The 26,543-nt window shown below is 37.1% G+C and overlaps 1 protein-coding gene across 1 annotated transcript in view; it reads left to right on the forward strand.

Moving 5' to 3' along the window:
* LOC136037099 (ribonuclease H2 subunit B-like) overlaps positions 1–26,543 on the forward strand; it is an 83,782-nt gene that overhangs the window by 43,742 nt on the left and 13,497 nt on the right. The window contains exons 3-5 of the mRNA XM_065719553.1: positions 4,694–4,905; positions 18,965–19,132; positions 23,955–24,160. Coding sequence (XP_065575625.1) covers positions 4,694–4,905; positions 18,965–19,132; positions 23,955–24,160 — 586 coding nt within the window. The remainder of the gene's footprint in view (positions 1–4,693; positions 4,906–18,964; positions 19,133–23,954; positions 24,161–26,543) is intronic.

Here is a 26,543-nt window from a genome sequence, read left to right on the forward strand (position 1 = left end):
TCTTCTCTAAGATAAATTGTTATGTTCAACTGACCCATAATTCATTCATTTGATTGTGTGGGACACAAAGAAGAAATTATTCTACTCAGAACTGCCAAGTATACATAACTGAAAATTTAAACACAGGGCCAACGCAGGAAGCTTAGTAGTCACGGAACGCCGTTATTCTGATTATTTATTTGCTTACAAAAGACATTAGATATAACAATTTTTTTTTCAAAGAAGCCTTTAATCAACTCCATATGATGTTCCAGTGCCTTGCTGATAGTGCAAAAAAAGAAAAAAAAGAGGACACATCAGTGCTACCCAAAAAAGTGATTTTCCTTGCTGTTCAAGCAAGGAAATTGTAAGCAATGAAGTTTCAAGCACTCATTGCTACAAGCAATCATTATATATCTTGTAAAACGAATTTTGGTTTTACAAGTGGGTGGAAAATTACGCACGGGCAGACGAATTGAGTCTTGATGAGGCCCCTTGAGCAGCGAAGTGCTTCTTAAGCTCTAGACATACGATGCTGCTGCTGCGATGAAATCCTCTACAATTAGCTTTCTTGACAAGTCAGAGCTAAACAGGCTTGGTTCTTGTTAGTGCGATCGCCTGTATATTTATTGCGTTTAACAGGGTTCTTACAATCCCTTGGGAAATGCACGAATCTTTGTCAGTCAAAGCACTACTTAGGCTTTTCAGTTGTCAAAATCACTTGGCAAAGGCAGTGTTTAATCGACGCCAAACATGGTTGCTAGATCAAGTTCTTTTTTGTTTTAATGTTCAGCTCCACGATTCTAGAACTTTCATACCTCACTTCACTTACGAAGCTACTAATAGACCCTGTAATCTGGGAAATATTGTAATCGGCACCAACTTTAATAATGCTGGTATGTTCAGTTTTGATAACTCTGGAACAAGTAGGAGGGGATGACTGCGGCTGTTGCAGGGGCCGGGTTTTCATCTTACGACCACAGCCGTCAGTGCATCGTTTGGAAATGATGGCACACCCGAGATGTTTACTCTAACAAAAAACGATGGAGGCTTGTCGCGTTGCTCTGTGCCACCGATTATTTCTGATAAATTTGACATGAACGATGTTTCAGGATGAAAGGCTTTTCACTTTTCAAAAATATCCACCGATAAAGTATTTTTGCACATATCGATTGCATGCTTAAATGTATCTTTTCCAAAACACCTTGAAGCAACTTAATGGTTGAAGCTTTGTCTTTTGTTGTATAAATATACGTTCAATTAAAAGCTCTTTGTCATAGACATAACAACATATACAAAAATGAGCAAAACAAGCAATAAAACTCAACATGTTTAAACCACTGCCTTCCGCACCTCCATATCTTTTTCTATTACGTATTTTCTATGGGACACAATTTACCCGCAATTGCAACCTGCACTTGCACACTTGAGATCTCTCCACGGTTGGTTCAGTTTCAAATAAAATTCTTCACAATACGCGTCTTTAATCTGGTTGTAAAAACACAGGGTTCTATATGCTGCTGTAAAAAGTTCAGCACAAGACACACAACCTGTCGATGCTTGATTACCATGCAGCCAGCGTAAGCTTTACGGATTAACAAGCGAAGTGTCTGTCCGTGCTCACCTATTCCCCGCGGTTTAAGAGACAGCTTCCTGCACTTACACCGTATTTTTGACGAAACACCTTAAATTAGGTATTGTTTTCTTAGACCACACTGCCGTTCTATAAACTCTCAAATGAGGATAAATCTATTTATTTAGACAGTGAAAAACAGGTACAAAAGTCCAGATATTTCGATCATATATACAGCGACCGTCTTCAGTAGAAATATCAAATAATAAAATTGAAACTAGCATATTTATACACAACAAAATAAATACATTTTTGGGTCATTCACAATATAATGAACTTCCGGATTATTTTCAGAGAGAGAGTTCAATAATAAAGCTCATTCAAAGTCTTGATCTAAGTTTCCTTTTTTAATCTTGCCCAAATGTAAAACAAACTTCTAATGAAATTTGTCAACAGAAGGCTTTGTCACCTTCGTTTGAAATTTGTTTTCCTTCATTGGAAAGACGGTCGCTGTATATGTGATCGAAATATCCGAACATTGTACCTGTTTTTTCACTGCCTAAATAACTGGATCTATCCCCATTTGAAATTGTATTTGTTTGCAGGTACACCGACGCTTGTGGCAGGTAACTTCCCTCGTTTGCTTGTTTTATAAGAACTCTAATTCCCAGTCCTCAAGGGAATTAGTACTCTAATGCAAAACTGTCAAATAGCCAACAAATAAAAAAATTCAATAACTGATTACCAATTAAATTCTAATAAATGTCCTTAGGTAAATCACAGAGATTAAAGCTTGGGAAGGAAGGGAAGGTTAAAGCTCCCTCTAAAAAAGAAGGAAGGAGAGAACTAACTATCTAGGCACAATAGGTGGTGGGTCTGTTCTTTTTTAAACTGTCCATAAGAATGACATAGCCGAATTTTAACTGGTGGGGAATTCCATAAGGAGGCACAACATAAAATTGGATTGAAATCCGATCTTATGATTTTGGTTTTATGTATGAAAATATGCATATTATTTCTAAGAGAATTAGAAACAGAAGATTCATTTTGTGGTTCAGAATTTAAAAGACATAATTGTTTGAAGACGTTAGGGAGAAGTCCATGAAAATGCTTGAAAATAAAACAAGAGGAAAGAAAGACGTATGTGCATTGACCATCCAATAAATTCATGCTGAGCTGATCTGTCCCCTTGGGCACTAAAATTTAATTGGTGTGCTACATATTTTGAAAACAGGGAAGGTAAAAGAAGAAAATGTCAATAGCCATAATGTTGGATAGTAGTGCATTTAAGGTTGAATGAGGGAGAGAAAGAGGAAACTATGACTAAGCTTCTGAAGAATTCCTAGGTTTCTGGGGAGCTCAAATTTCACGAGAGCACAGTGATGTTTGAAGGAAAGATTTTCGTCCAATAAAATACCCAGTAACCGTGCATGTCAATCGGGAGACGAGTTATATCACCATAAGTAGTAGAAATAGGTTAAACCAAAGGACAAGAAGTGCCTCATCTGGAAAAAATAAGTAGACTAGATATAGCTAGATTTAAGGCAAGGCGATTTGCATCAAATACAGCGATAAAAAGATCATAGATGAATATAAGGAATAAAACAGGTCCTAGGATAGACCCTTGAGGGATATAAAAATCAACACGGAATTGATCTTGAAGCCACGGTCGATACTGATAGACCTTTTAGATAAATAAGTTACAAACCAATGATAACTGTTTCCCCGTATCCCTGTGTTCCATTTTGGAGATAGAATAGCATGTGGTATGCTGTCAAATGCTTTTCTGACAGCAAGGAAAATTGCAGCTGGAATTCTTCCCTCATCAAGTGCCTTATGAATGAACTTCAGCAAGGCCATGCAAGCATCACTAAGCATCACTAAGGTACTTAACCGTATCCCTTTTCATCGTTTTTCACGCAACCAATTGCTGAAATGTGGGTTGCAACAAGGTTAACAATATGAGGAAAGTTCTCATTCCTGTCAGCCGCGCCACGTAGAGCTATATGTTGTGTTTCTAGTGTTTCCACTATATCCACAAAAACCTTGACCCCTCGTCGGTTTTCAATTAATTCGTCTTTTTGCTGTCTTTTCAAGGCTTTAGTACTTACTTAGACAGAAAGGTGCTGTCCATTAAAGACTTAGTTTTGCAATTTAAACTAGTTTTGGGTGAAGCTGTACATCATAGGTCTTTCCTACTTTGCTTGTTAATTTGTTTCGGCACTAAGATACAGTGAAAAATTTGGAATTGAAGGCCTTGATCTTTGATTAAACTATTTGAGCAAGACTTCGGACTTGTTTTATATTTTGGCTGAAAGAGCAAAGCTATCAAATGAACAAATTCTACACGATAAGCTTTACTGTGTCCCACGTTCTTCATTTAGCAGAATGAAAAAACTGTAGCGCTATCCGTAATATCAGGGCATTCGTTGGTAAAACCGTTGCATTAACCGACCGAGATTTTGGTGGATACTATGTAATTATTTTCATATTCTTCATTTAACCGAATAGAGAATAGTGGCACCGCCCGAAAAATTACTGCACATTCTACCGACCAAGATCGAAGTTATGGTACACATCCTATCAGTATTTTCATTTTCTTCATTTAACTGAACGAAAAATTTTGGCACCGTCCGTAAATTCACGACACAAGTCGGTAAAACCGCTACATATACCAACCTAGATTGAGATTTCGTTAGATGTCGTATCCGTGTTTTCAGGTTCTTTAACTGAATGGAAAACTGTGGCCAGCCGTAAAATCCCTGCATGAGTCAGTAAAACTGCTGCATTTGCCGACCGAGATAGATATTTCGGTATATGTCCTGTCAGTATCTTCATGCTCTTTATTTAACCAAATGGAAAATTGTAGCACCATTCGTAAAATCACGGCAGGAGTTGGTAACACTGCTGTGTTTATCGACCAAGATAGAGATTTTTGTAGATGACATGTCAGTATTTATCTGGTTTTTGTTTAAAGAAATCTTTTTTAGCGTTGGAAAATCGTGGTGCTTCACACCACGATTTTACCGACTCATTTTCTTACCGAGTAGCTTAAAGCATTGGGGGATGGGCTGTCCTCCCACCCCCCATACGTGACGGCCCTGCTTGTAAAACTTACCACTAAACATTTGTGTTGTGCAGGTCGTGGTTCATCAACGAAACAGTAGAAGAAAATGGAAAACTGGTGGTTGCAACAGAAATGGATCTTGGATTATTGGTGCTTCCATATATTATGGAGTCCAAGAAGATTTCTCCTTTAGAACACATATTGATGGATGATGGTTTCCCAGATTTGATGAAACTCAATCAAGATAGGATTGCCGTTCGATTAGCTATTTTCTGCGATCAGAAAGGTATAAATCGTAAATTTCCCGTTGTTACAGGACTATGCCTAGAGAAAGTTTGAAGTAACAAGGCCAATGGGAGAGAAAGCTTGTTGTTTAGACTGGTTCAGCAGAAACTCATACAGCCATATATATCTTATAAAATTTGCAGAAAAATCGAGAATTCGATTATAAATGAAAAAGATCTTCAACGTAGTTCTTCAGTTAATGGTAGTGGCAAGCGCCGAACTAAAAGATACGTATGAAAAAATCAGCAAAAAATAAGCTAAAAACATATTGCACCTAACAGCTAAATAACCTGTAGCCTATGAAGTTGTAATTGTTTTTTTGGGAATCAACAGATTGTTGTTTGAATTTCTACGGACGAAAAGCGTTGTTAAGTTTTTCCTAGTTAATTTTGCCTATTTATTTTCACGACTCGACCTGGCAATACTGATGAAAGTCGGATGTTGCTTTTAAAACTTCATAATTTTGAAAAACCAAAAAAAAAAAATATTTGAGAATTCGCGGTTTCTAGGCATGAAGAGACGCAAGATGGGCCCAAAGAAGAAAAATGTTTTATTTTGATGTCTTTGATACTTTGACGGAAATTATTTAAATGGTTTAACAGTTTAAGCTGTAGATCTTGTATTTCCCCAACGCATAACACTATTTTAAAGGATCTGCCTGCGCTTTTTCTTGGTGTATGGTAAGCAGAATACCTATTGCAAATTGAAGCAATATACAAGGCAAATTACATTTTTGGGCTTAAGAATACTCTATTTTTGTTACTTTCCCTGTCTCAAGTTTTGAGATTGTTATAATTTGTGTCGAGAATTCTAACTTGTCCCGGCTTTCCCAGTGTAACTTAAGTGACATTTAGAATGTAGTAATACTCTAGTTTTGGGTGATAATACCCAGTATCAATGATTATAGTAGTAATCTAATTTCTGGTTTTTAGTATATGTTGAAATGAAAAGCATACGTTTTCAAATTCACATTAAAAGATAAACATATGTATAATTTAGTTCTTTTTATGCATACAATATCAGAATGCCTACAGCGGCTTAAATTTTTGATCAGGCTCTTCTCAATTTTTTAACACATCTGGTTTTCGAATTAGGGATTTGTAGGCCTAGTCGAGCAACATTACATCAGTAAAATCATTAGTAAAGTTTGCCTGTATTTTAACAAGTATATTGGTGCCTATCGCCCACATTGTTCCATAGAATTGTAGCTGTTTAATACACTTTCATGTAAAGATGTTACTTTATTGACCAAAGAATTAACTTACTTGACTTGACTTAAGTCTCGTCCGGCCTTTGTGGCTGTATTGGGGCTTCTTCTCTTCTTAACAAATGATGGATGTGGCGACGGTATATCGATCTATCTGGCGCTAGACGAAGTAGCTGGGGGAGGTTATTGGCCTGGAAGTTGTCGGTCCATCTCTTACGAGGTCGGCCTCTGGGGTGCGTACCGTGAACCCGTCATTCGAATGTGATTTTTGGGAGCTGGTTGGCCGACATTCGCTGGATATGGCCAAGCCAGCGGAGTTGCTGGTTTCTAACCCGGTCCATGATGGTGCGGGGACAACGGAGTAGTTTTCGGAGGTCTTCATTTGAGACTCGGTCAATGTAGGTGATCCCTGCAATGCGTCTAAGGCATTTAGTTTCAAATGCGGAGATTCTTCGCTCATCGTCAGCCTTTATTGACCAAGTTTTGCTTGAGTATAAAGCAATTGGGATTATGAGGGAGTTGAAGAGTCGCACCTTCAGAGAAGTTGACAGAGTCTTGTTTTTCCAGATTGGCAAGAGGTTCTTGAAGCTGGCGCCTGCCAGGCCAAGTCTTCGTTTGATCGATCTCGAGCAGTCATTATCAGAAGTTAGGAGGCTCCCTAGGTAAACGAAGGAGTCAACATTTTCTACTGGCTCTCCTTTTATTGTTAGCTGCACGTTTCTTAGAGTAGGGTCTCCAGACACACGCATAACCTTGGTTTTGGCTGTGTTAACGACCATCCCAAACGGCCTCGGTTGACGACACTAGTTCGTCGGTTTCAGCTTGGAGTAGATGCTCTTGACTGTTTAATTTTTCGATGTCATCTGTGTATGCCAATTTATCGATAAGCTTCCCTCCAATTTCTGCACCGTCAACAGTCTCGGCAAATGATAGCGCTGCGTTGAGGAATAGGTTAAAGAGGTGGGGTGACAAGAGACAACCTTGAAGAACGTCCGCCGATGTCAGAAACCCTTCTGTCGATCCCTCGGGCGTTTGGACTTGGCTGACGAAATGTGAATACATGTCTCTTATCAGGATTACTGTGTTTTCAGGGACTCCATAGTGTAGCAGGATGTGCCATAATACATCTCGCCATATCAAGTCAAAAGCCTGCTTGAAATCAATGAAGAGTAGTAGTAGCTCTTTCGCAAACTCGATATACTTCTCCATCATTTGTCGAGTGGAGAAAATGTGGTCTATGGTGGAGCGGTCTTTTCGAAAGCCTGCTTGGTATTCCCCTAAGATATTGTTTGTCAGAGATTTCATACGGTCAAGGAGTATTTTTGTGAGAATCTTCGTCGGTTGGCTAGTTAAACTTATTGGTCTGTAGTTGTTACAGTCGCCCTTTTCCCCTTTTTTAAAAAGGGGGACGATGGTGGCTTTCGCCCAAGATCTTGGGAAGTGGCCCGTTTCCCAGACACTTGTTATGACTTTGTGATAGATATCGACCAGTTCTTCTGGTCCTACTTATAATAGTTCTGACTGAATACCACCCGGGCCTGGGGCTTGATTAATTTTTAGAGATTTTATTGCTGAGAGTACTTCATCTCTTAGTGGAGGAGGGCTTGGGTCTACTGGGTACTGCGGTAGTAGGAAAGATAGTAAGATGTTAGGGTCGGGCTTTATTGTGGGGTTCAGTTTTTCTCTGAAATGATCCTTCCAACGTTCTCGTCTTGCCTCGGAGTCCGTGATTTGGAGCCCGTGTTTATCTAACAGTGTAGGAGCGGCCGATGACTTCTTTTTTGACAGTTCACGGACTTTCTTGTACATGAAGTGGCTATTACCTTTTTGAAAGGCTTCTTACCCTCACGACATTTATCATTGACGTAGTGTCGTAGAGCTTGCCGGATTTTCTTTTCTACTAGGCGCTTCAGCCTCTTGTACTTGTCCTTGCTTTGTCGATCTATCTTGTTAGCATGGACGCGCTTCTGCACACATAGATCAATAATTTCGGGGGTGATCCACGGTTTATCTGAATGGGTCTGAATTCCCAGGATTTCACTAGCAGTTTCTCTGATGATGGATGCGCTTTCGTCGACCAATCGGTAAATTTCTTCTGCTGTTGGAGCTTCCATGGGTTTGGTTTCTTGACAACTTGCTTGAGAGTGTCGTTCTATACCTGTTCCTTGAGTCTATTTTTTTCTGCAGGTCGACACGATATCTTGGTATGCTTTTCTTAAGCTGTTGGGGCTTCCGAATACGCAAACGGAGCTCAGACATGACTAGAACGTGGTCCAAGTCGAAGTCGCCACCGGCTATGGAGACTGTATTCAGTACTGATGATTTCCATCGCTTGCCGACAAGTATGTAGTCAATCATGTTTGCAGTGCGGCCGTCAGGGGATCTCCAAGTAACTTTCCTTCGTTCTCTATGACGGAACATGGTGTTCGTTATGAAAAGTTCGTTATCCCGACAAAAGTCGATGAGCTTTTCACCCCTGTGGTTTTGCCGCCCATGCCCGAACTTGCCCATGACGTCTTCAAGTCCATCATTTGAGTGTCTGATAATGGCGTTGAAGTCCCCAATCACGAACAGAACATCTTTCTTGGGAGCCGTGTCAACGGTGTGTTGGAGTTGGCTGTAGAATTCTTCGGCTTCTTGATCATTCCGGGACGAGTCTGGGGCGGAAACTTGGATTATGGTCATATTCGCAATGGTTCCTTTCAGACGAATGGTGATAATACGTTCAGAGATAGGATGGACGGCAAGAAGAGACTGTTTGGCTCGCTTGGAGAGTAGGAAACCGACACCCTGGCGATGAACTCCATCACTTCTTCCATACGTGATGAGCGCGATGTCGTTTATTCTTTCTATTCCTGCGGAGAGAAGGTGAGTCTCAGAAAGTCCAACAATGTCCCAGCGGTAACGGTTCATCTCTTTTAGGACTAGTTCCCTTTTTCCTGGTTTGGCTAATGTGCGTACGTTTAGCGTTCCTAGTGAGAGATATGTTTTTGGGGTTAGGATAAACGAAGTCTTCTCCGACTGGAGAGTCGTCAGATCGGATAAATGATCGTCGGTTGCCCCGGACGCGGTAACAAAATCATTTTCATTCTCATTATTGTCAACATTATCATCATTATCATCATTTTCATTGTCGCAATTTGCAATTCTTGGTCTCATACCGTCGGTTACCCCGGACGCGGCAGCACGAGTTCTTACTTTCTTATTCGCCATTTTCATAATTTGTATTTAAGAGAAGGAGTTTCTTGGCTAATTTGTTGGGGTAGCGGTAAGGCACTCCTCTCTTCCCTTAGCAGAGGCCATTGTCCATGAAGCTGGATCGTCTGCCCTTCACAGTTGTCCCTCTGGGAAGGGACCTCCCGTTCGGTGGTCTGTGACGCCGAGCAATTTTTCCCATTGCTGGGGAAAGATGTGTAACCGTTGGGACATGTCCACACGCCGGTGGGCCCTGCATGGTGTACATCAGAGGGGCCTTCTTCCTCCTCCGCCTGTATTTCTGACCCCCTGGCGAGGGTGACCCAGTTTCAATAATGGACCCCAGGAACTAGGTCCCCCCTTGATCCGCGCCTTCTGTGAAGGTATCCTACATATCTGTAGAACGTTCCCCTGTCCGCCACCTGGGGACGCGCTGAGTGGCCTGGGGGAGGCCCCCTACTAAGAAAAGACTCAATAGGACTCATTTACGTGGTACACCTAAACCTGGCATGTATCTAAGCTAGACTAAGGGGAGGAAGATGTCCTGCACTGGAGCAGTGTGTTTGACCTCAGACTGGTGCGCGTCGATTACCCCCTCCCCCAAATGGACACCACTGGATGTGTGTCAGAAGACAACTTTAATTATAGCTTCCCGCTATGCAGATACCCAAAATGGCTTCGGGACAAATACTATATCTTCAAAACGTGACTGATAAGGGAAGAAGTGTATTCATACGGATGGTTTCTATATAGAGTTCCTGCTCGAAAGTATGTTACAAATGATTAAATAATCAGACCAGTCTGCTGCTTTTGCTGAAAATACTGGTTTTAATATATCTATCGACAATATTGCAGTTTTTTCTCAAACCTTTTGCTTTACCATAATATAAATACTGTGATAATTTATCACAATATTTTGCTCCTTTTACAGTTCAGCTATATCCACTAGAAGTTTGCTGGCAAACTGGTCAACTCTTATTTACTGACCTTCTGAGACGTAGGAGATTGACGAACCTTGACCATGGCCTTCCTACGCCGAAGGTTCGACTCCCATTTACATTTTATGAGTGATTCCCCTTAAGGGAGGTACAAAATAGGTCGACCAAAACACACTTTGTGATGACAGCATGAACAGGATATGAGTAGAGGGAAATGTCTCTTCGACCACAGTGGGAGGGTGACAGGGCTGCAGCTCAGCTCCGTGATGTCTGGTGAAGTTTTGTAGACGCCCTATGCGCCATTCCTGGCTACCAAGGATCTAAAGTCTAAAATAAACGACGACTCATTACTGGACATCAACGCCCCAGTCGCTAATAATGTTTGATAGGCAACTCTTATCTTTACAAACATCCCATATTGCACAATTAATTCTAACACAGCATAGGTTTCTTTAAGGAAATGTGTTGGTATTGAATTTTTTGTTTCATATCTTAGAGTTCGTGGAACATCCGAATGAGATATAAACAATAGCAATATTTTACTTTTATTGCTAAGCCTACTTACTTTTATTTTCAAGAAATGCTAATGAAGATATGGGAACAAGGAAAATTTGGATTCAATTTGCTTATACTTACTGTCGAGTGCAGCCTTCCCTTTAATTCAGTAAAAATACAAATTTTAAAACTATAAAAATGGTTATAACAGTTATATTGTTGATTTTCAATTTTGTGCTCCTAAAATTTCTGTGCCCAGGGCAGGTGCCCCCTTCTGTCCTCCCTTCCCCCTTAAAAGTATTTCTGCTTACAAAGGTTGTTTATTTTTTTGTTTTTAAATAGCTGATTGTCTGTAAAGGAAAGATGGGTGAATATGTAAAATTATTTTCATTACCGAAAGTAATGTGCAATCAAGGTTGCTTCTTTACATAGTCACCTTGACCGGTTTAGCATTTATCATCTGTGACCAGGCTTTGTAATACCTTTTTTATAAAAAAAATTGCTGCCAATGTTTTGGGGTTAGCTGTGATGATTTCTTAGAGCTCCTCCTTTTAGTTGGAAGTACTGCCCAAAGGCAACTTTTCCAATTCAGGTTGAAGATGGAAACATTTTGGTGCTGAATAGGGACTGTTCTTATTCGTGTTTGTTTTCAAAATTATATTTGGTTTGTGTTAAAAATTTTCAGATAGTTCAGATTTTTGAGCTGCCAGCGCTCAAAAAGCTGTAACTTCTAAAACATAATGTGAGCCTTCTAAAGCATAATTAAATTATATAATTAAAATATAATTAAAAATAATTCCAAAGCATTTTATAACTTCTAAAACATAATGTGAGCCTTTTTATGGTAGTCTGTGCTAATTTTTTATGTATAGTTGAGTGTTAAACATAATGTAAATATAACCTGTTAATAATTGAAATTTGTTCAAATGTGGTCTCTCTTTTCTTGTTATGACGTCAATTTGTTTCCTTTTCTCTCTTTCCTCTTTACTGTGGTTAAAATTGTAAACAGTAATTTCTTTGAAACGAGGTGGCGTTAATAAGCCATAATAATAAGACAGAGTTAGCGAAAGACAAAGGGAAATGAGATTACCATTCAAACAAAATAAAAACGTTTTAAAACGCATCAAAACTGTCTTGTGATAATAATTAAAGTGGCAATATTTCGGCTTTATACCTGCAGGCCTTTATAATCGGGGAAAGAATACTTAGCTTTAACAAAGCACATAACAAGGGTGTGAAAAAATTGAAAAACAAAAAAGCGAAAATACATAAACACTATTATAGAACAAAAGGAAAAACCCTTGTCTAAATTAAGTCCCACAAGGTATTTCAATTATTATGGCTCAATGCAACAAGGCAGGGTAAAGGAGGGTATGCATTAGGATTATGGGCTATTGTTTATTTTATGTATAGGCTATATATCACAATGCAACAAGGCAGGGTAAAGGAGGTGTGCATTAGGATTATAGGCTATTGTCTATTTTTTCTATCACGAAAAGACTGCCAAAAACAAATTTAGCTCAGTTATTGCCAGTATATGCAAAGCAGGGGCGTAGGTAGAATTCTATTTTGGAGACTTTGCAACTCTTTTCAATAATTCAGAAGCGGAACTCAAAAGATACGTGTATTATATCATCTTGTCAAAAAAGTGCCACATTTGTGTCCTACTATTTGCGCCGAGAAAATAAAATAAAAAAGAATTACATCACCGCTTCCCATGCGAAATTAACCTCTTTGCACTCCCTGACAAAGTTTGTAATATTACTAGTACTTTCAAACTTTCATTATCAGAAATGGCCTCTCAAGTTTTTGGGATAATCGTCAGTCCACAGCAGAGCCAGATAAAGAAATATTACAAGGAAAACACAGTAGCCGGTATTTATTGAATATGGTGTTAGTAGATGGTGCGTCTTTCAAATTACTGGTTTGTGGTGTTCCTCTGAAAAATTACTGAGGGCCTGACTCATCATATCTTTTTATGACACACTTCTATGCAACGCAGGAGATTGTGTTTGAAGGGATTGAACCTCTTAATATGATAAAAAATTATTACTAATATTCTAAAAGAAATTTTGTTTTTGTTATTTAATATGTTTATCATTTTAAAATTGCAAAAGTAACTTGACATTAATTCTTGCACAATACAAATCATAGTATTCAAATTTAAAGGAACAGCATTTTAATAATCAACAGTCTAAAAAACTGAAATAAACATGTTTATTCATGTTTGCTGTAGTATGTTTATAGAGTGATTATTCACAAATGGCTAAACGAACAGGAGCTAAGCAAGAGATTCCATGGGGAAGTGAAAATGTTGCAAATTTGTTGGAAGGTGAAATCTACAGCTACACATTAAAAGAATATAAGAAAGCGCTCAAGAGGACTGATCAAGAGGTTTTCTATAAGAAGGAAATACAAAATATGATTAATAATAGAGGTGAATGGCTGTGCATAACTGATTGTAGCAACCTTTATCGTAATGTTGCAAATGGTACCACCGGTTGGGAGCTGGTTGTTAAAAATGTGAATGAGAAACTTAACGAGAATAGTAATACTGATGTAGAAATACCTGAGTGGATCAGTTTTTGGCAGCATTATTGTCAGCCAAGGTTACTCACAGCTACAATAACTAAGATTGAGGAAGACCGAATAAAAGCTGAGCTGAGTAATGGAACTAAATCTGATCAAATATCAGTAGCGTTTCCAGAGCGAAACCCAGTTTGGGTTAACTTTCAAGTTCACCGCATTCTATTTGAAATAGATATAGCTGATTTTCCCAAAGATGCCGAGTTTGCATTATTCAGCTCGTTAAAACCTCCCCTGAAGTCTTCCTTTCGCAAAGCTGTTGCAAAATTGCACATCCTGTTGCCTAAACTAACTTATTACGAACTGAAAGTAACTTATGCTGAGTACCAAGAGAAAATGGGATACAACAGAAGCCGAAAAAAGTTTCCTTGAGTGGTTAAACCAATAACTCTCTGCACTCCCTGCCATAAAGCCAGGAGGGGGATGGTATAAATCTTATCTTCTTAATATAAAACAACTTCAGAAGATACGAAATTTCTCCCGGGCCTCCCACTTTAGGTAAGTAATCTGAGGCCATTAGAAGATGCCGCTTCGTAGACCCTAATAGCAAAGTGCCTACTATAGGCAGATGCATATAATGAGCAAATCAATAAACACCTACGGCAGTCAAAGCTGAAGCAGTAAATGTATGGCGTTTTTATGTCAACTAATTGAAAAGAAGTTGCACACAAATTTTAGAATTAATATTCCCTTAGTTGGCGGGTCTAGGACTTCTTTTAGAATTAATGACCATTTATTGTATTGATACATGCTTTTGAAGAATCAGCACTTTAGTTAAGATAGGGGCATAAAACCTCGGTTTCTTTTTAGAATTTAGTTTGACGTCACCCTTATTAAACAGCTTTATGAGCAAACTATTGTGCAAATCTTGCGTACCATCATTCGGTGCCTTTCGAGGTCTTTGGTGTCACCCAAGATTGTTGTATGCTGACTCGCTGTAAGAATCTTTATTTTTCCTCTTATCATTTCAGTGTCATCTTTCTTTTATTCTTCCTTGAGGAAACTTCTTCATTGTGAGCCACAAGGTTTAAAACTTAAACTACTGTTCGTCTTTTTGTCTGTTTTCTAGTATCTTGGCTCTGCTTGAGCTGGAAATTACAAGATAGTAATGTCCAGAAGCTTTTATAGATATATGTGTATATACTAGCCAAATCTTCCTTCAATACTTTACTAACCGTCCTCCGGGTCGCTTGCCTATTTTTTTTTTCTTAAAGTTAACCCGTGACGGCAATTTTTTACGGAATTTTTTAATTTCAAATTTTTGTACGAATTGAATTTAAGCTCGGTCATACGCAATGCTTAGGATTTGTCGGTCACTTCCATAATGAGCTCGTGTTTAGTCTTTTAATCCTACTGCATGTCCGAACAATATCAGATTCATAATTAGGCTCATTTTCCATCAACTTTAGGAAGGATCTAATGAATTGCAACTTGTGGTCCAATTTGATCTCATCACGTCTATAGTGGTCACATGTTGTATATTTCACTGAAATATGCCACTGATAAGAAAGTAATCGGTTTGACTTCCTAACTGTTGCAACTGATTCATGCACAAATTTAGCTATAATGGTACTGATTTGATCTCATCACGTCTATAGTGGCCACATGTTGTATATTTCACTGCAATATGCCACTGATAAGAAAGTAATCGGTTTGACTTCCTAACTGTTGCAACTGATTCATGCTCAAATTTAGCTATAATGGTACTGATTTGATCTCATCACGTCTATAGTGGCCACATGTTGTATATTTCACTGAAATATTCCTCTGATAAGAAAGTAATCGGTTTGACTTCCTAACTGTTGCAACTGATTCATGCACAAATTTAGCTATAATGGTACTGACTTTCTGAGATTCTCCCTTTGAATTGTGGATTAAGAGATGCAATCAGATTACGGCAGTGATGCAAACACAGAACTACTATTTTAGCTTTTTAATCCTGGTTTGACACAGTGGGATTGGTCTCTTCTTGGTAATACAGGACCTGGATTACCAGCAGACACAGGGCCTGCAAGTGCATGAAGATTATATATAAGCAGTCCCAAATAATCAAATAAGAAGTGGAAGACTGTTCCGTCAAGGGGACTGTCAGACAATATGATAGGACGATGCTACTCTCTTTCGCTTGGTCTTGGGCCGTTGCCAATTCGATCCTCATTGTTCTGTTCTCGATGCGCGTACTTCTGCTGTGTTTACCAAGCACCTTATGATGAGTTAAGATCACCGAGAATTCGAGAAATTTAATATTCCACATTTATATTAATTGCTACCTGTACAGGCTGATAAAGTTCATTCTTAAGATCAGTCTTATTTGTCATCTGTGACAATCTTTGACAGTGTAATTTGTACTTTACAGATAGTGATCTGTGTTTCGGATAGTATGTTTTTCAACAACATTAAAATGAAAGTACAACATTAAAACTTAAAACGAACAGAAATTACTCCGTATATGAAAGGGGCTTTTCCTCTTCAACGCCCCGCTCTTTACGCTAAAGTTTCTTACTGTTTTAAAAATAGAGTTAAGAGAAAGAGTCAAACTTTAGCGTAAAAAGCGAGGCGTTGAGGAGGAAAAGACCCTTTCATATACGGAGTAATTTTAGAGCAATAATGTTGCTCCTTACTTTCATTTAAAAAAACTTGTTTTTTTTATTTAATTGATATACAAAAACACTGTTCAATTACATACCATTTTCAGTAAAGTGCAAATGACAATGGCCTTTGGTGGATTTGAGGGGACAGCATTCCCATTGTTATTTCTAAACATTAATAAAAACTATTGGTTTTCTTTTTTTTCTTTTTTTTTTTTTTAGTCAAGAAGCGTCGTTAATTCTTAGATAAAAAAATAATAAATAATAAATAATTAAATAATAATAATAATAATATTAAATAATAAGAAAACCAATAGTTTTTATTAATGTTTAGAAATAACAATGGGAATGCTGTGAAATGAAACTTACATATTTAAAATCAGCATTAAATGCGATTCTTTTGATGTAATTATTTGTATCAAAATTCCATTTTTTAGAGTTTCGGTTTCTATTGAGCCGGGCCGCTCCTTACTACAGTTCGTTATCACGAACTGTTTGAAACGTAATAAAAGAAATAGAGAACACAATACTAATCAGAGATACATGAAGAAAAATATATATTTGATGAAAAGCAATGCTGATGAAACAAATATTGTTGAGAAAGAAAGAATTATTCGGAAATTTTAGTAATTTTTTATTTTTTAGGCTATATTCATAAAAGAAAGACTGTTATTTTTTTTCAGAAAAGCACTATAAATGACATTCAAGCCCTTACATGGTTTTTTGTCCTCAGTGGAACAGGATTATTTGTCATCTAGGATTGAAGCCACCCTCCTCCCCATCCATGCATAACCTTGGATATAAGCTTGCTTTAATCAACAATTATATAAAGAATTATATAAAAAAAAACAGGGGTTGGGCCCATTTTGGGCCATAGGGGCTCATGCCTGAATTTAAGATGTTTTTCTGTTTTATATCCATTTTGTGGAGGAAATTATGAATTTGTTCCAGCTATTAAAAAAAATAAGATTGTTGGCCATATCTGGGCCCAGTTTTATGGTTAACATTCTTATTGTTTGTTATTTGTTTTTTTTTCTTTGGGGAGATTATTGACCCCAGAGAAAATTTCTGAAAGCTTTTGCTAATCAGAAAAGCGGGTTTTGGCCCATGCTTTGATCCCTTATACTATAACCTTTGACAAACAAAATTTTAGCTCCACTTTTGCAGGGAACGATCCCTAAAACTTTCAAACTGATTGGAAAAAATCGAAAATTAAAATTTCTTCCTTAACCCAAAACTAAAAATTTGTTTCCAGTGTAAGACCCCTTGGCACAGGAACTTTAATATTTATTCCGACCTGTTGGTAAAACAAGTTTTTGGCCCCGTTTTCAGGTCAACCAAATTCTGTTCTCTCTCTTTTTCCTTTTTTTTTATCATACTCTTGTTAACAAAAAATCTAAAAGATGTAAGTTTTAAGAGAATAAACAGTTTTTCAAGACGTTCACAACGACGTTTTTAGCTGTTCTCAGCCCTATTCTCGGGTGAACTAAATTGTTTTTTTTTTCTGCAATGATTCCTCTTGGCTCAAGAACTTAAGGCCACAAGTTTCCAGCTATTCGATAAAATACATTTCTTGGGGCCTATTTTAGGAGGAAACATTTTTTTTTTTTTAATTTTGCTTTGGGAATAAGTTTCAATCCGATGGGAAATGAAAGTGGCCCTTTTTTGTGGCCTGTGTTTCGGGGGGGCATATGTCCCCAAATTAAAGGTTTTTTGTACGTGAAGGTTTCTTTTGGCCAGTGGTGTATGTTTGTAACTTTTTAGCCCCTCAGAAATAAAAAAATTCCCCTTATCAGGCATTATTTTCAGGAAGAACCAAATTTTTTCCTTTCAATTTCTTTCTCTGTATTTCAGTTTCATCTGCCAAGTATTTCAAATATGGGTTTTAAGCCAGTTGAAAAAGGGGGCTGATTTAGGGGATCTTTAATGTTCTATAACGTATTTCTTTTTGTTAATTAAGGTCCCTTTTGCCCATTAACCAAGTGTGGGTGTCAAGCCCTTTAGAAAAATAATATTTTGTCCTTTTTTGGGCCCAACTTTTGGGGAGAATTGGTGTATAGCACTATTTAATTTTTCTTGCGTAGTGGGGTATCCTTGATTTAAGAACTTAAAGTACCGAGGACACTAAATATAGAAATAAATTCTTTAAATTGGTTAAGTGGGAACTTACACAACCATATACGTCTTTAAAAATGGGAAAAATAGGGAATTCAATTAGAATATTCATATTTTTTTTTTGAAGAGCCTGACAATTTGAAAAATAAAGAATGTGTCTTAGAAATCAGCAGAAGGTCCTATGGTGGTGGGGCCTTCGTTGCTGGGACTGCCGGGATTATAGCTAAGCGGCCGTCTTAGCTATGTGGTTTGCATAGCTGCTTTGAGAATTCTTTCGCCAATGGGCAGGAGTTTGATCCGTGGAATAGCCAGCTATTTGGTTTGGGACGGTAGGGTGGGGCTACGGGGTCGATAACGGTACGGTTGGGGGGGGGCTGTTTTGCCTCTTAGCATTTTTGGCTCTTAAAAAGGGCATTAGAACTTTCAATCTTGAATTGAGTGAACCCTATCCAAAGTTCCTACGGTACCACTTCGTCACTCATTAAAAAAGATGATGCAGTGAGAGTTTAGTGCTTGTCCGTTGAATTTAACTTCTTTTGGAGTGACATTAAATCTCTAAGGGAAATTAAATTTTTTCCTGATAAGGAATAAATTTTTTCCTGATAAATATTGGAAGCGAAGCATAAGGATTTTTGGCTCTAATATTACAGTAACACTCTCTTGAATTTTTTTTTTTAAGATACATCCCAAGCATTTCTCAAGAATAAATCCTTCTATCCTATCCTCTTGTTTCCGTTCTGGGACTGAAAACAGAGCTCAATTTATTCTCTCGAATTTTTCAGAAATTATAAAGTTTAAAATAGATGGCAGATTAGTTATCAATAGTGTTAAATGTTCGCAAATACAAGAAAAGCTATATAATTTAAAATAGTAACTATATTTCCCTCCGTGGATGATTTTCTTTCAGTATTTTTAAGTAACTTCATTAAATTGCAGGTGACAAGTCTTTAAATGCTTTTAAATATAACGAAGAAAAGACGATTGAATATCTAAAGAAGAAAGCAAAGAAATTGGCTCAACATTTAAGAAAGGAGAACATAAATGTTTCACATGGAAGCAAGTCAAGCAATTACATTTCTAATCAGAATGGGACAGCCAGTGAAGGTATTCATTTATTACGAGCAGTATAAACTGTCATAATTGCCATATAAAGGGACAAACGACTAGCGGATAATTCTTTTGTAAGGGTCGGGGAAAAGTTTGCTTTGTCCCACTTAAAACTCGAGCTTGCCGTGACACCTTCCCCCTCTTCCTTCTTAGAAAAATTGGAAGTTTCAATCCAATTTCCCTCCCTTAAGACAAAACAAGGTACAATTAAAAAACTATAACTTTGGAAATATTCATTTACGAAGAGAAAAAAAAACCCTCCCCTTTATGCAAATTTGAATAAAAAAAATAGATAAAAATTCCAATGTGCTACTATTTACTGAGGGAATAGAATTCTATATCGAACTCGAACCCTGAACCCCAATTATGAGATTCCAAAGCTCTGTTATCTAATCTAGCCAGGCATGGCTTTGTTAGTTGTTTGGTGCACTGATGCTCGAAACAAGGTACAAGTCCTTCTGGCCAGCTTGGCGACGAAAATTATTAACGTTACTGTTGTCGTTTTTTATGACACTTGGTATTAACCAAGGTTAATTGGCGGTTAATTCGGAAAAAATAGAAAAAATGAGGTATTTTTAACTTACGAACGGGTAATCGGATCTCAATGAAATTTGATATTTAGAAGGATATCGTGTCTCAGAGCTCTTATTTTGAACCCCGACTGGATCCGGTGACATTGGGGGGAGTTGGAGGGGGAAACCTAAAATCTTGGAAAACGTTTAGAGTGGAGGGGTCGGGATGAAACTTGGTGGAAAAACTAAGCACAAATCCTAAATACGTGATTAACATAACCGGAACGGATCCGCTCTCATTGGGGAGTTTGGGGAGGGTTAATTCTGAAAAATTAGAAAAAATAAGGTATTTTTAATTTACACAGGAGTGATCGGATCTTAATGAAATTTCATGTTTACAAGGACCTCGTAACTCAGATCTCTTTTTTTATTCCTCGACCGGATCCAGTTTCATTTGGGGGAGCTGGGGGGGGGATAACGGAAATCTTGGGAAACGCTTAGATTGGAGAGATCAGGATGAAACTTAGTGGGAAGAATAAGCACAAGTCCAAGATATGTGACTGACACAACCGGGCCTGATCCGCTCTCTTTGGGGGAGTTGGGGGGGACAATTGAGAAAAATTAGAAAATATGAGGCATTTGTAACTTACGAGTGGGTGATTAGATCTTAATGAAATTTCACATTTAGAAGAATCTTGTGCTTCAGAGCTTATATTTTAAATCGTGAACAGATCTGGTGACATCGGTGGGAGTTGGAGGGAGAAACTGGAAATCTTGGAAAACGTGAAAATTGAGGTTTCTTTATCTTACGAATGGGTGATCGGATCTTAATGAATTTTGATATTTAAAAAGACCTTGTGTCTCAGAGCTCTTATTTTAAATCCCGACCGGCATTAAGCCTCTGATTTTCCTTTTAAATCAATCTATTGATTCTTAGAATTTTTCTAGAGCTCATGCCATATGAGCTCTTGGCTCTTCCGATCTCGTCACAAGTGCTGTATAAGCTCTTAGCTCTTGTTTTTGAAGAACAAAGCCTATTGCCTAACCTTGTGGCTGCCAGGATTTATATCCCGCGCCCTGTAGTACCAAGCAGAGATCTATCCACTTCTTTCGCAGTGGTTGATGTACTACTAAAAATAAAAGGGTTCTATATAAAACTCGTAGAATTAGGGATATTTATCAGTTTGGCTGTATAAGGTAAGATTGCTGCAAAATGCTTTAAAACATAGCTTGTCAATGCAAAACTTGTACATCTCTGTGGGATAATATTGATATATCTTTGAGTCTTCTATGCACTCAAAAATGTACCAAGACGAGTAAAATGAAAAGTGAGAAAGATTCATACATAACAAAAACACTTATCGTCGCCAACACTAATATGACTGATTCGGATCACTGTCTGAAGCTGGCTACTAGTGCATCCATCTTATCACATATCTCAAAAACTCCTTAACGTTTGGAGATATAACTGTTACCAGGTTAGGTAGGAACACAGAGAAAATACTTACACAATTTAAAAAGATAGGCCGAATTGTTGACGTTCTGACCAGATTAAAAAAAAAAACAACTCATAATTGTACCATAAAAGAACATGGGGAGAGGAGGTAAAAACGAGCTATATAGCCGACCAAGTATTTTCTTGTCAGATCGACGCAAAAGTCAAATTATGCAAAAGTGAATGTTTACATTCAATAAGTCCTGCTACAAAGAGAGTACCCCCACGAAAAAGTAATAAACTATTTAGTTTTAACTGAAATATTTGGTTTTGTATTTTAACTTTACTGTCTTCTTCTCAGCTAAAATGAGGTTTTTTTGAAAATTGTTGAAAAGCATGTTGAAGATTGTTGAAAAGCTATTGTTGAAAAGCATATTGCCCTAGTGGAAGGCATCTGTTTATCGGAGACCTGAAGCTCAGGCACGTACCTGATAATTCTTTCTGGGGGCTCAATAATGAAAAGAAACCATTTTTTTGATAATTTGAACAAGAAGTGCTTAGAAATTCAAGAAAATTTAGCGTTTTGCGGGGGGGGGGCAGACTCTTAGGCTCCTACCACCTTACATACATCCTGGCTTGGGTTGATGTCTAAGCTAAAGCATAGTCATACCTGTTAAGAAATAGCCAAGATTGATGAATAGTGTGTGGTTTCCCTTGATTTTATTGTCTCACTTGGTTTACGAAAGAAAAAATCGTAATGGCAAGAAGTTGGTTTGAAAATCTTGTATTAACACTGATTAGTCACTAGTTATTGCCTACCAATATTGTGGCCTTGTATCTTTTTCTAGATTTAACTTATATATAGAAAACTGTAGTTCTTAGACCTCACCTCTTTTAATTACAAAATAAGAGACTTCAATTACAATTTTTTAATTAAAATTGTACTTAGTCTATATTTAGTGGTGAAAATTGTTATACTGGACAGATTACTGGCGCTGTAGTCGTGCTAGATTCTGAAGGGGTTTTGACAGCAATATATTTATAGAAAGGGTCATCTTTTTATGTTTCCATATATATATATATATATATATATATATATATATATATATATATATATATATATATATATATATATATATATATATATATATATATATATATATATATATATATATATATATATATATATATATATATATATATATATATATATATATATATATAGAATCCATTAATTTCAAAAATACCAAACAAAAGTTACGAGTTTGTAAAAATTTACTCCGTAATGAAAAAATGGGAAAACAATTAAATTACATCAAAGCCACCAGGAGCGGATGCAGGGGAAGGGACAAATTTTTTCTGGCACTCTACTTTGATTTTTCTTCTCTTTTTTACCTTTTTTTTAAATAAACTTGTTAATTTGGTTATCTATTTATTTTTTGTACTGTTTGAAATACGGTTAGTCAGACGGGTACCTAAAAGTATCCATAAACAATTCCTTTCAAAAACCTTTGACAAATTTTACTCCGTTTTACCAAGTGACTCTGTGAATCAGTTGGTAATGGAGAGTTATGGAAATTAGTCATTTATGACTAATTTGCAAGTTTTCGAATAACGACTGTATTATACTACTTTGGACAAATTTCAAGTGGATCACAATGATTTTTTGTGTTTGTGTGGGGGGATTGCGTTTCCATACATTGCTAAGGGGTATTTAAGTTTGTTTAATTGATGATCTAGGGGAGGAACAAAAGAAAGCAATTCGTTATGTTTTACAGTTTAATACATACAATTTTTAAATATTCGATGCCTAGAAGTTTTTTTTACTTTGAAACTCTGGCAGAGTGTCAGTACAAGATGTATTGCACAGTAAAGAAATTGCTTCATATGTAATATTACTGAGGATTTTATGTAAACAGAATATATTCTGAAAAACCCAATATTCAGAAAAAATGGAGATGCGCCTTTATGGGATATGAAACGGTGTGGCAGTCGCAAGTAGTTGCAGTCACACTTGTGAGTAGTCGCAGTCGGGAGTAATCGCTGTCACAAGTAAGTCAGAGTCCCATTAGCAAGTAGTTGCAGTTACAAGTAGTCTCAGTCGCAAGTAATCTTAGTAGTAGTAGTAGTAGTAGTAGTAGTAGTAGTAGTAGTAGCAGTAGTATAAGTAGTAGTGGCAGTATTATTTGTAGTTGTAGTAGTTAGAGTAGTGGTAGTAGGCTAGTAGTAGCTTAGCAGCGGTAGTAGTAGTAGTGGTGGATGTAGTAAAGGTATTAGTAGCAATAGCAGTGGTAGTAGTAGTGGAATTAATAGTAGTTGTAGTGGCAGCGGTAGTATAACCCTCGAAGTTTCTACTTAATAGTCTTAGCCGTCGTAAGATAATGCAGATGTACCCTTTTTGATAGAAAGCTTGGCTAATTTGGATTCACTTCCAGGACATTTTCCTAACGAATATCGGAAAAACGATCACAATTTGGATCCAAACAAAAAGTTTTTTCTCCGCTGCTGTGATAAAACTGTCTCTCTATTTGAATTAGTGCTTTCTTTTATTAGCTGTGTTTATTGCGATTACTTGGTGTAGGAATCAATTGAAGACCCCTCACTATTCATGAAGCTAGTAGAAGAAGAAGAAAACGGTTGCATGCATATTAGACAAAGAAATGGGCTGGAGTGCTATTAAAATCAAGAATTGGAATCATATTAAGTTTAATTCTTATGACAATTGCTCGCATTTTGTTCGCATATCGTTCACTAAAACAGCGTGTTTCCATTTTAGGAATGCGAAAACTGTAACCATGTAATATTCTAAGGTATTGATTAAGTCAATAAAATAAGTAAGGTTGTTCGTAATAAGCTTGAGTTCTTTTTTCAGAAGCTCATCTTAGATACGCTCTTGGCATCATTTCTGAATACATTGTACCAGAGCTATCTGAGAAGCTCCACTCGACTCTAGGAGTAGCTCCTGATGAGCCACCGCTTCTTGAAGACGTAAATGGTGACTCCGAGCCAAATTCTAAAAGGATTAAAGTGCAGCCCATTGAAGATTATTCATCTGCATTGACGAATTCCAATGGCAAGGTATGTTTTAAACGCTTTTGTACAACTTCATCTATTTAGCTGATCAAATATTCAAAGAAATCGAAAATGCCTTTACGGCTGTAGTATTCGTCATATACTAGTAGCTATGGCTACAAAAATGGGAAATACGGGATCATAAAGTGTAAGGTAATGAGTAAGGGTTGAGATTCAGTTTTGTAAGTACGTTCTTAGTAAAAGGTGATAGCCTAGAGCCTACTTAATTAAAATGTCCGTATTCTTACTTTGTCGTATAGATAAAGAAATTTAACTCAAAGGAATTTTAGATTGGGTCCAAAAATTTAAGTAAATTAAGTTTTCTTCAATTTTTATGACACACACATAATATATTCCAGGCTGACTTGGTTGTACTGGTAGCCAAAACTTCTAAACGGTTTTTGAAGGAATTGGTCTAATAAAAATAATTATCGTGTTAATTTGAATCGCAATTGGTAGCTATACTCCAGGTTACACCTAACCCTAAACATAAGCTACGAAAACAAATCTCATAGAATTTTGAAACTTGTGCAAAAAAATAACGTGAAGTGCCTGTCTAGTCAAAGAAGGCTATATAAAAACAGACTTAAAACAAGAGTTGTAACCAAAGACTTAATGATTCGTCACTTTTTTCAATTTTCCTTTTGAAAATAACAAAAAAGGCATTTTTTTTTTATTAAAAATTTCCCCAAATGAATATATATTGAAACTTAGAGGGAAGAGGGCACAAAATACAGGGAGATGCACATGCCCCCCTCCTCTCCAATTGATGTCAATGCATATGGGTGAGGAAAACAGATCAAAACGATATATGAAAAAGATCAGGCTCGCCACCAAATCACTATAACTGATGCCTCGCAATGTTTTGCTATAACAGGTGCACTTAAAATCCTATTGTTAAAGCCCCAAAGATAGTGTAAATGAAATATAATGGCTGAAATTGATTAAGAATAATCGTTCTCAGCCAAATGTGTATCTTTAAACATTAGGAAAATTGGGATTTCAATTTTTAATAAAAATACCCCTAACTGCAGTTGTTCAATTTTTGGTGGTAGTTGGTGCCAAATTACAGAGAAATAGAAACGGGATGAAGAATTTATAAAAAATTATCGAAAATAGATGCCCAAACAAATGTAAAAATTAAGCGAAAAAACTAATGTACAAAGTAAGCGAAAAAATAATTAAGCGAAAAACAGATTCCCAAACAAAGGTGAAAATTTGGAAAATCAAAAGTAAAAATAAAGCGAAAAAACAACTACCTGATAATTAAGGGAAAAAGGAATAGCCAAACAAATTTAAAAATAAAAAAACAGTAACATATTTATAAATGTTGACTTTTTTTCGCTAAGTTTGGGTTACAAAAAAAAAAACTATGATGTTGGGTCGCGAGAAGATCAATGAAATGAATAGCTTCACTTACCTGTCTAGTATTATCAGTAAAGATGTTAAAGGTGTAAAAACAAAATGGTGTTTTTTCGCAGCTAAGAAAGTTTGGAGCAATTGAAAGATAAGTCTGTAAACTAAGATTATGATTCTGAAAGCCACGGTAATCACAGGAGCCAGGTAGGGTTCTGAAGCGTAGGCGCTTTGAAAGTTCGACAGAAACGTCCTAAAGGTTTTCTAGAAGATTAGTGTAAGAATTATTTTACGTACTATTCTAAATGACAGCAAATTAAACAAACGGCTGAATGAAAACTGTAGTTTGATTCCACTTTCTATTGTTGTAATGAAAGAAATATTTAATGGCTAGATCACAATTTATGGGTGATAGATGATAGGTGGTTATTTCTCGTGTTTCTTCACTCTGTATCCACTCCGTGTCATACTGTATCTGTATCTGAGATCCGAGCAATGGTTAATAGCGGCTTTTTTTGCAGCTAAGAAGAAGTATGGATATCCCTGGACATCAAGCTATTCGGTTAACGAATTAGGATTTTGTTCGTATATTCGTTTAAGCACATTTAAACAGTTTGTAGACGAAAAGGGGCAAATTACCATCAAAAGTCGGGGAAAACAAAGCTCCTGGTACCACTTTTTACCAGCCACCCCCAAGAACTTCCTGGCAAGACCCACAATGCCCTGCTTCGTCTGGTACAGGTAGAAACGTGAATAAAATATTCGCACAGGTTCAGTGAATATTAACAATATTCATACAGGTCCGAGTAATAGGTAAAAGTGGCTAGAACTTTGTTTCGCTATATGTCTGGGGCCAATCAAAAAGGAGGACGGTATCGAATGGGGTAAGAAGACGTCACAAGTGAGGATATTTAGAAAATACATGATTCATGTGAAGCTTTGAACAGATTGGGCCGGGGGAGGAGAAGGGGTACCTTTTCTGGCTTCAAGTGGCTTGGGACTACAACGACTGTGGTAATATTAGTATAAACCT

The sequence above is a fragment of the Artemia franciscana genome, chromosome 16 (assembly GCF_032884065.1).
Source record: "Artemia franciscana chromosome 16, ASM3288406v1, whole genome shotgun sequence".
NCBI lineage: Eukaryota > Metazoa > Arthropoda > Branchiopoda > Anostraca > Artemiidae > Artemia > Artemia franciscana.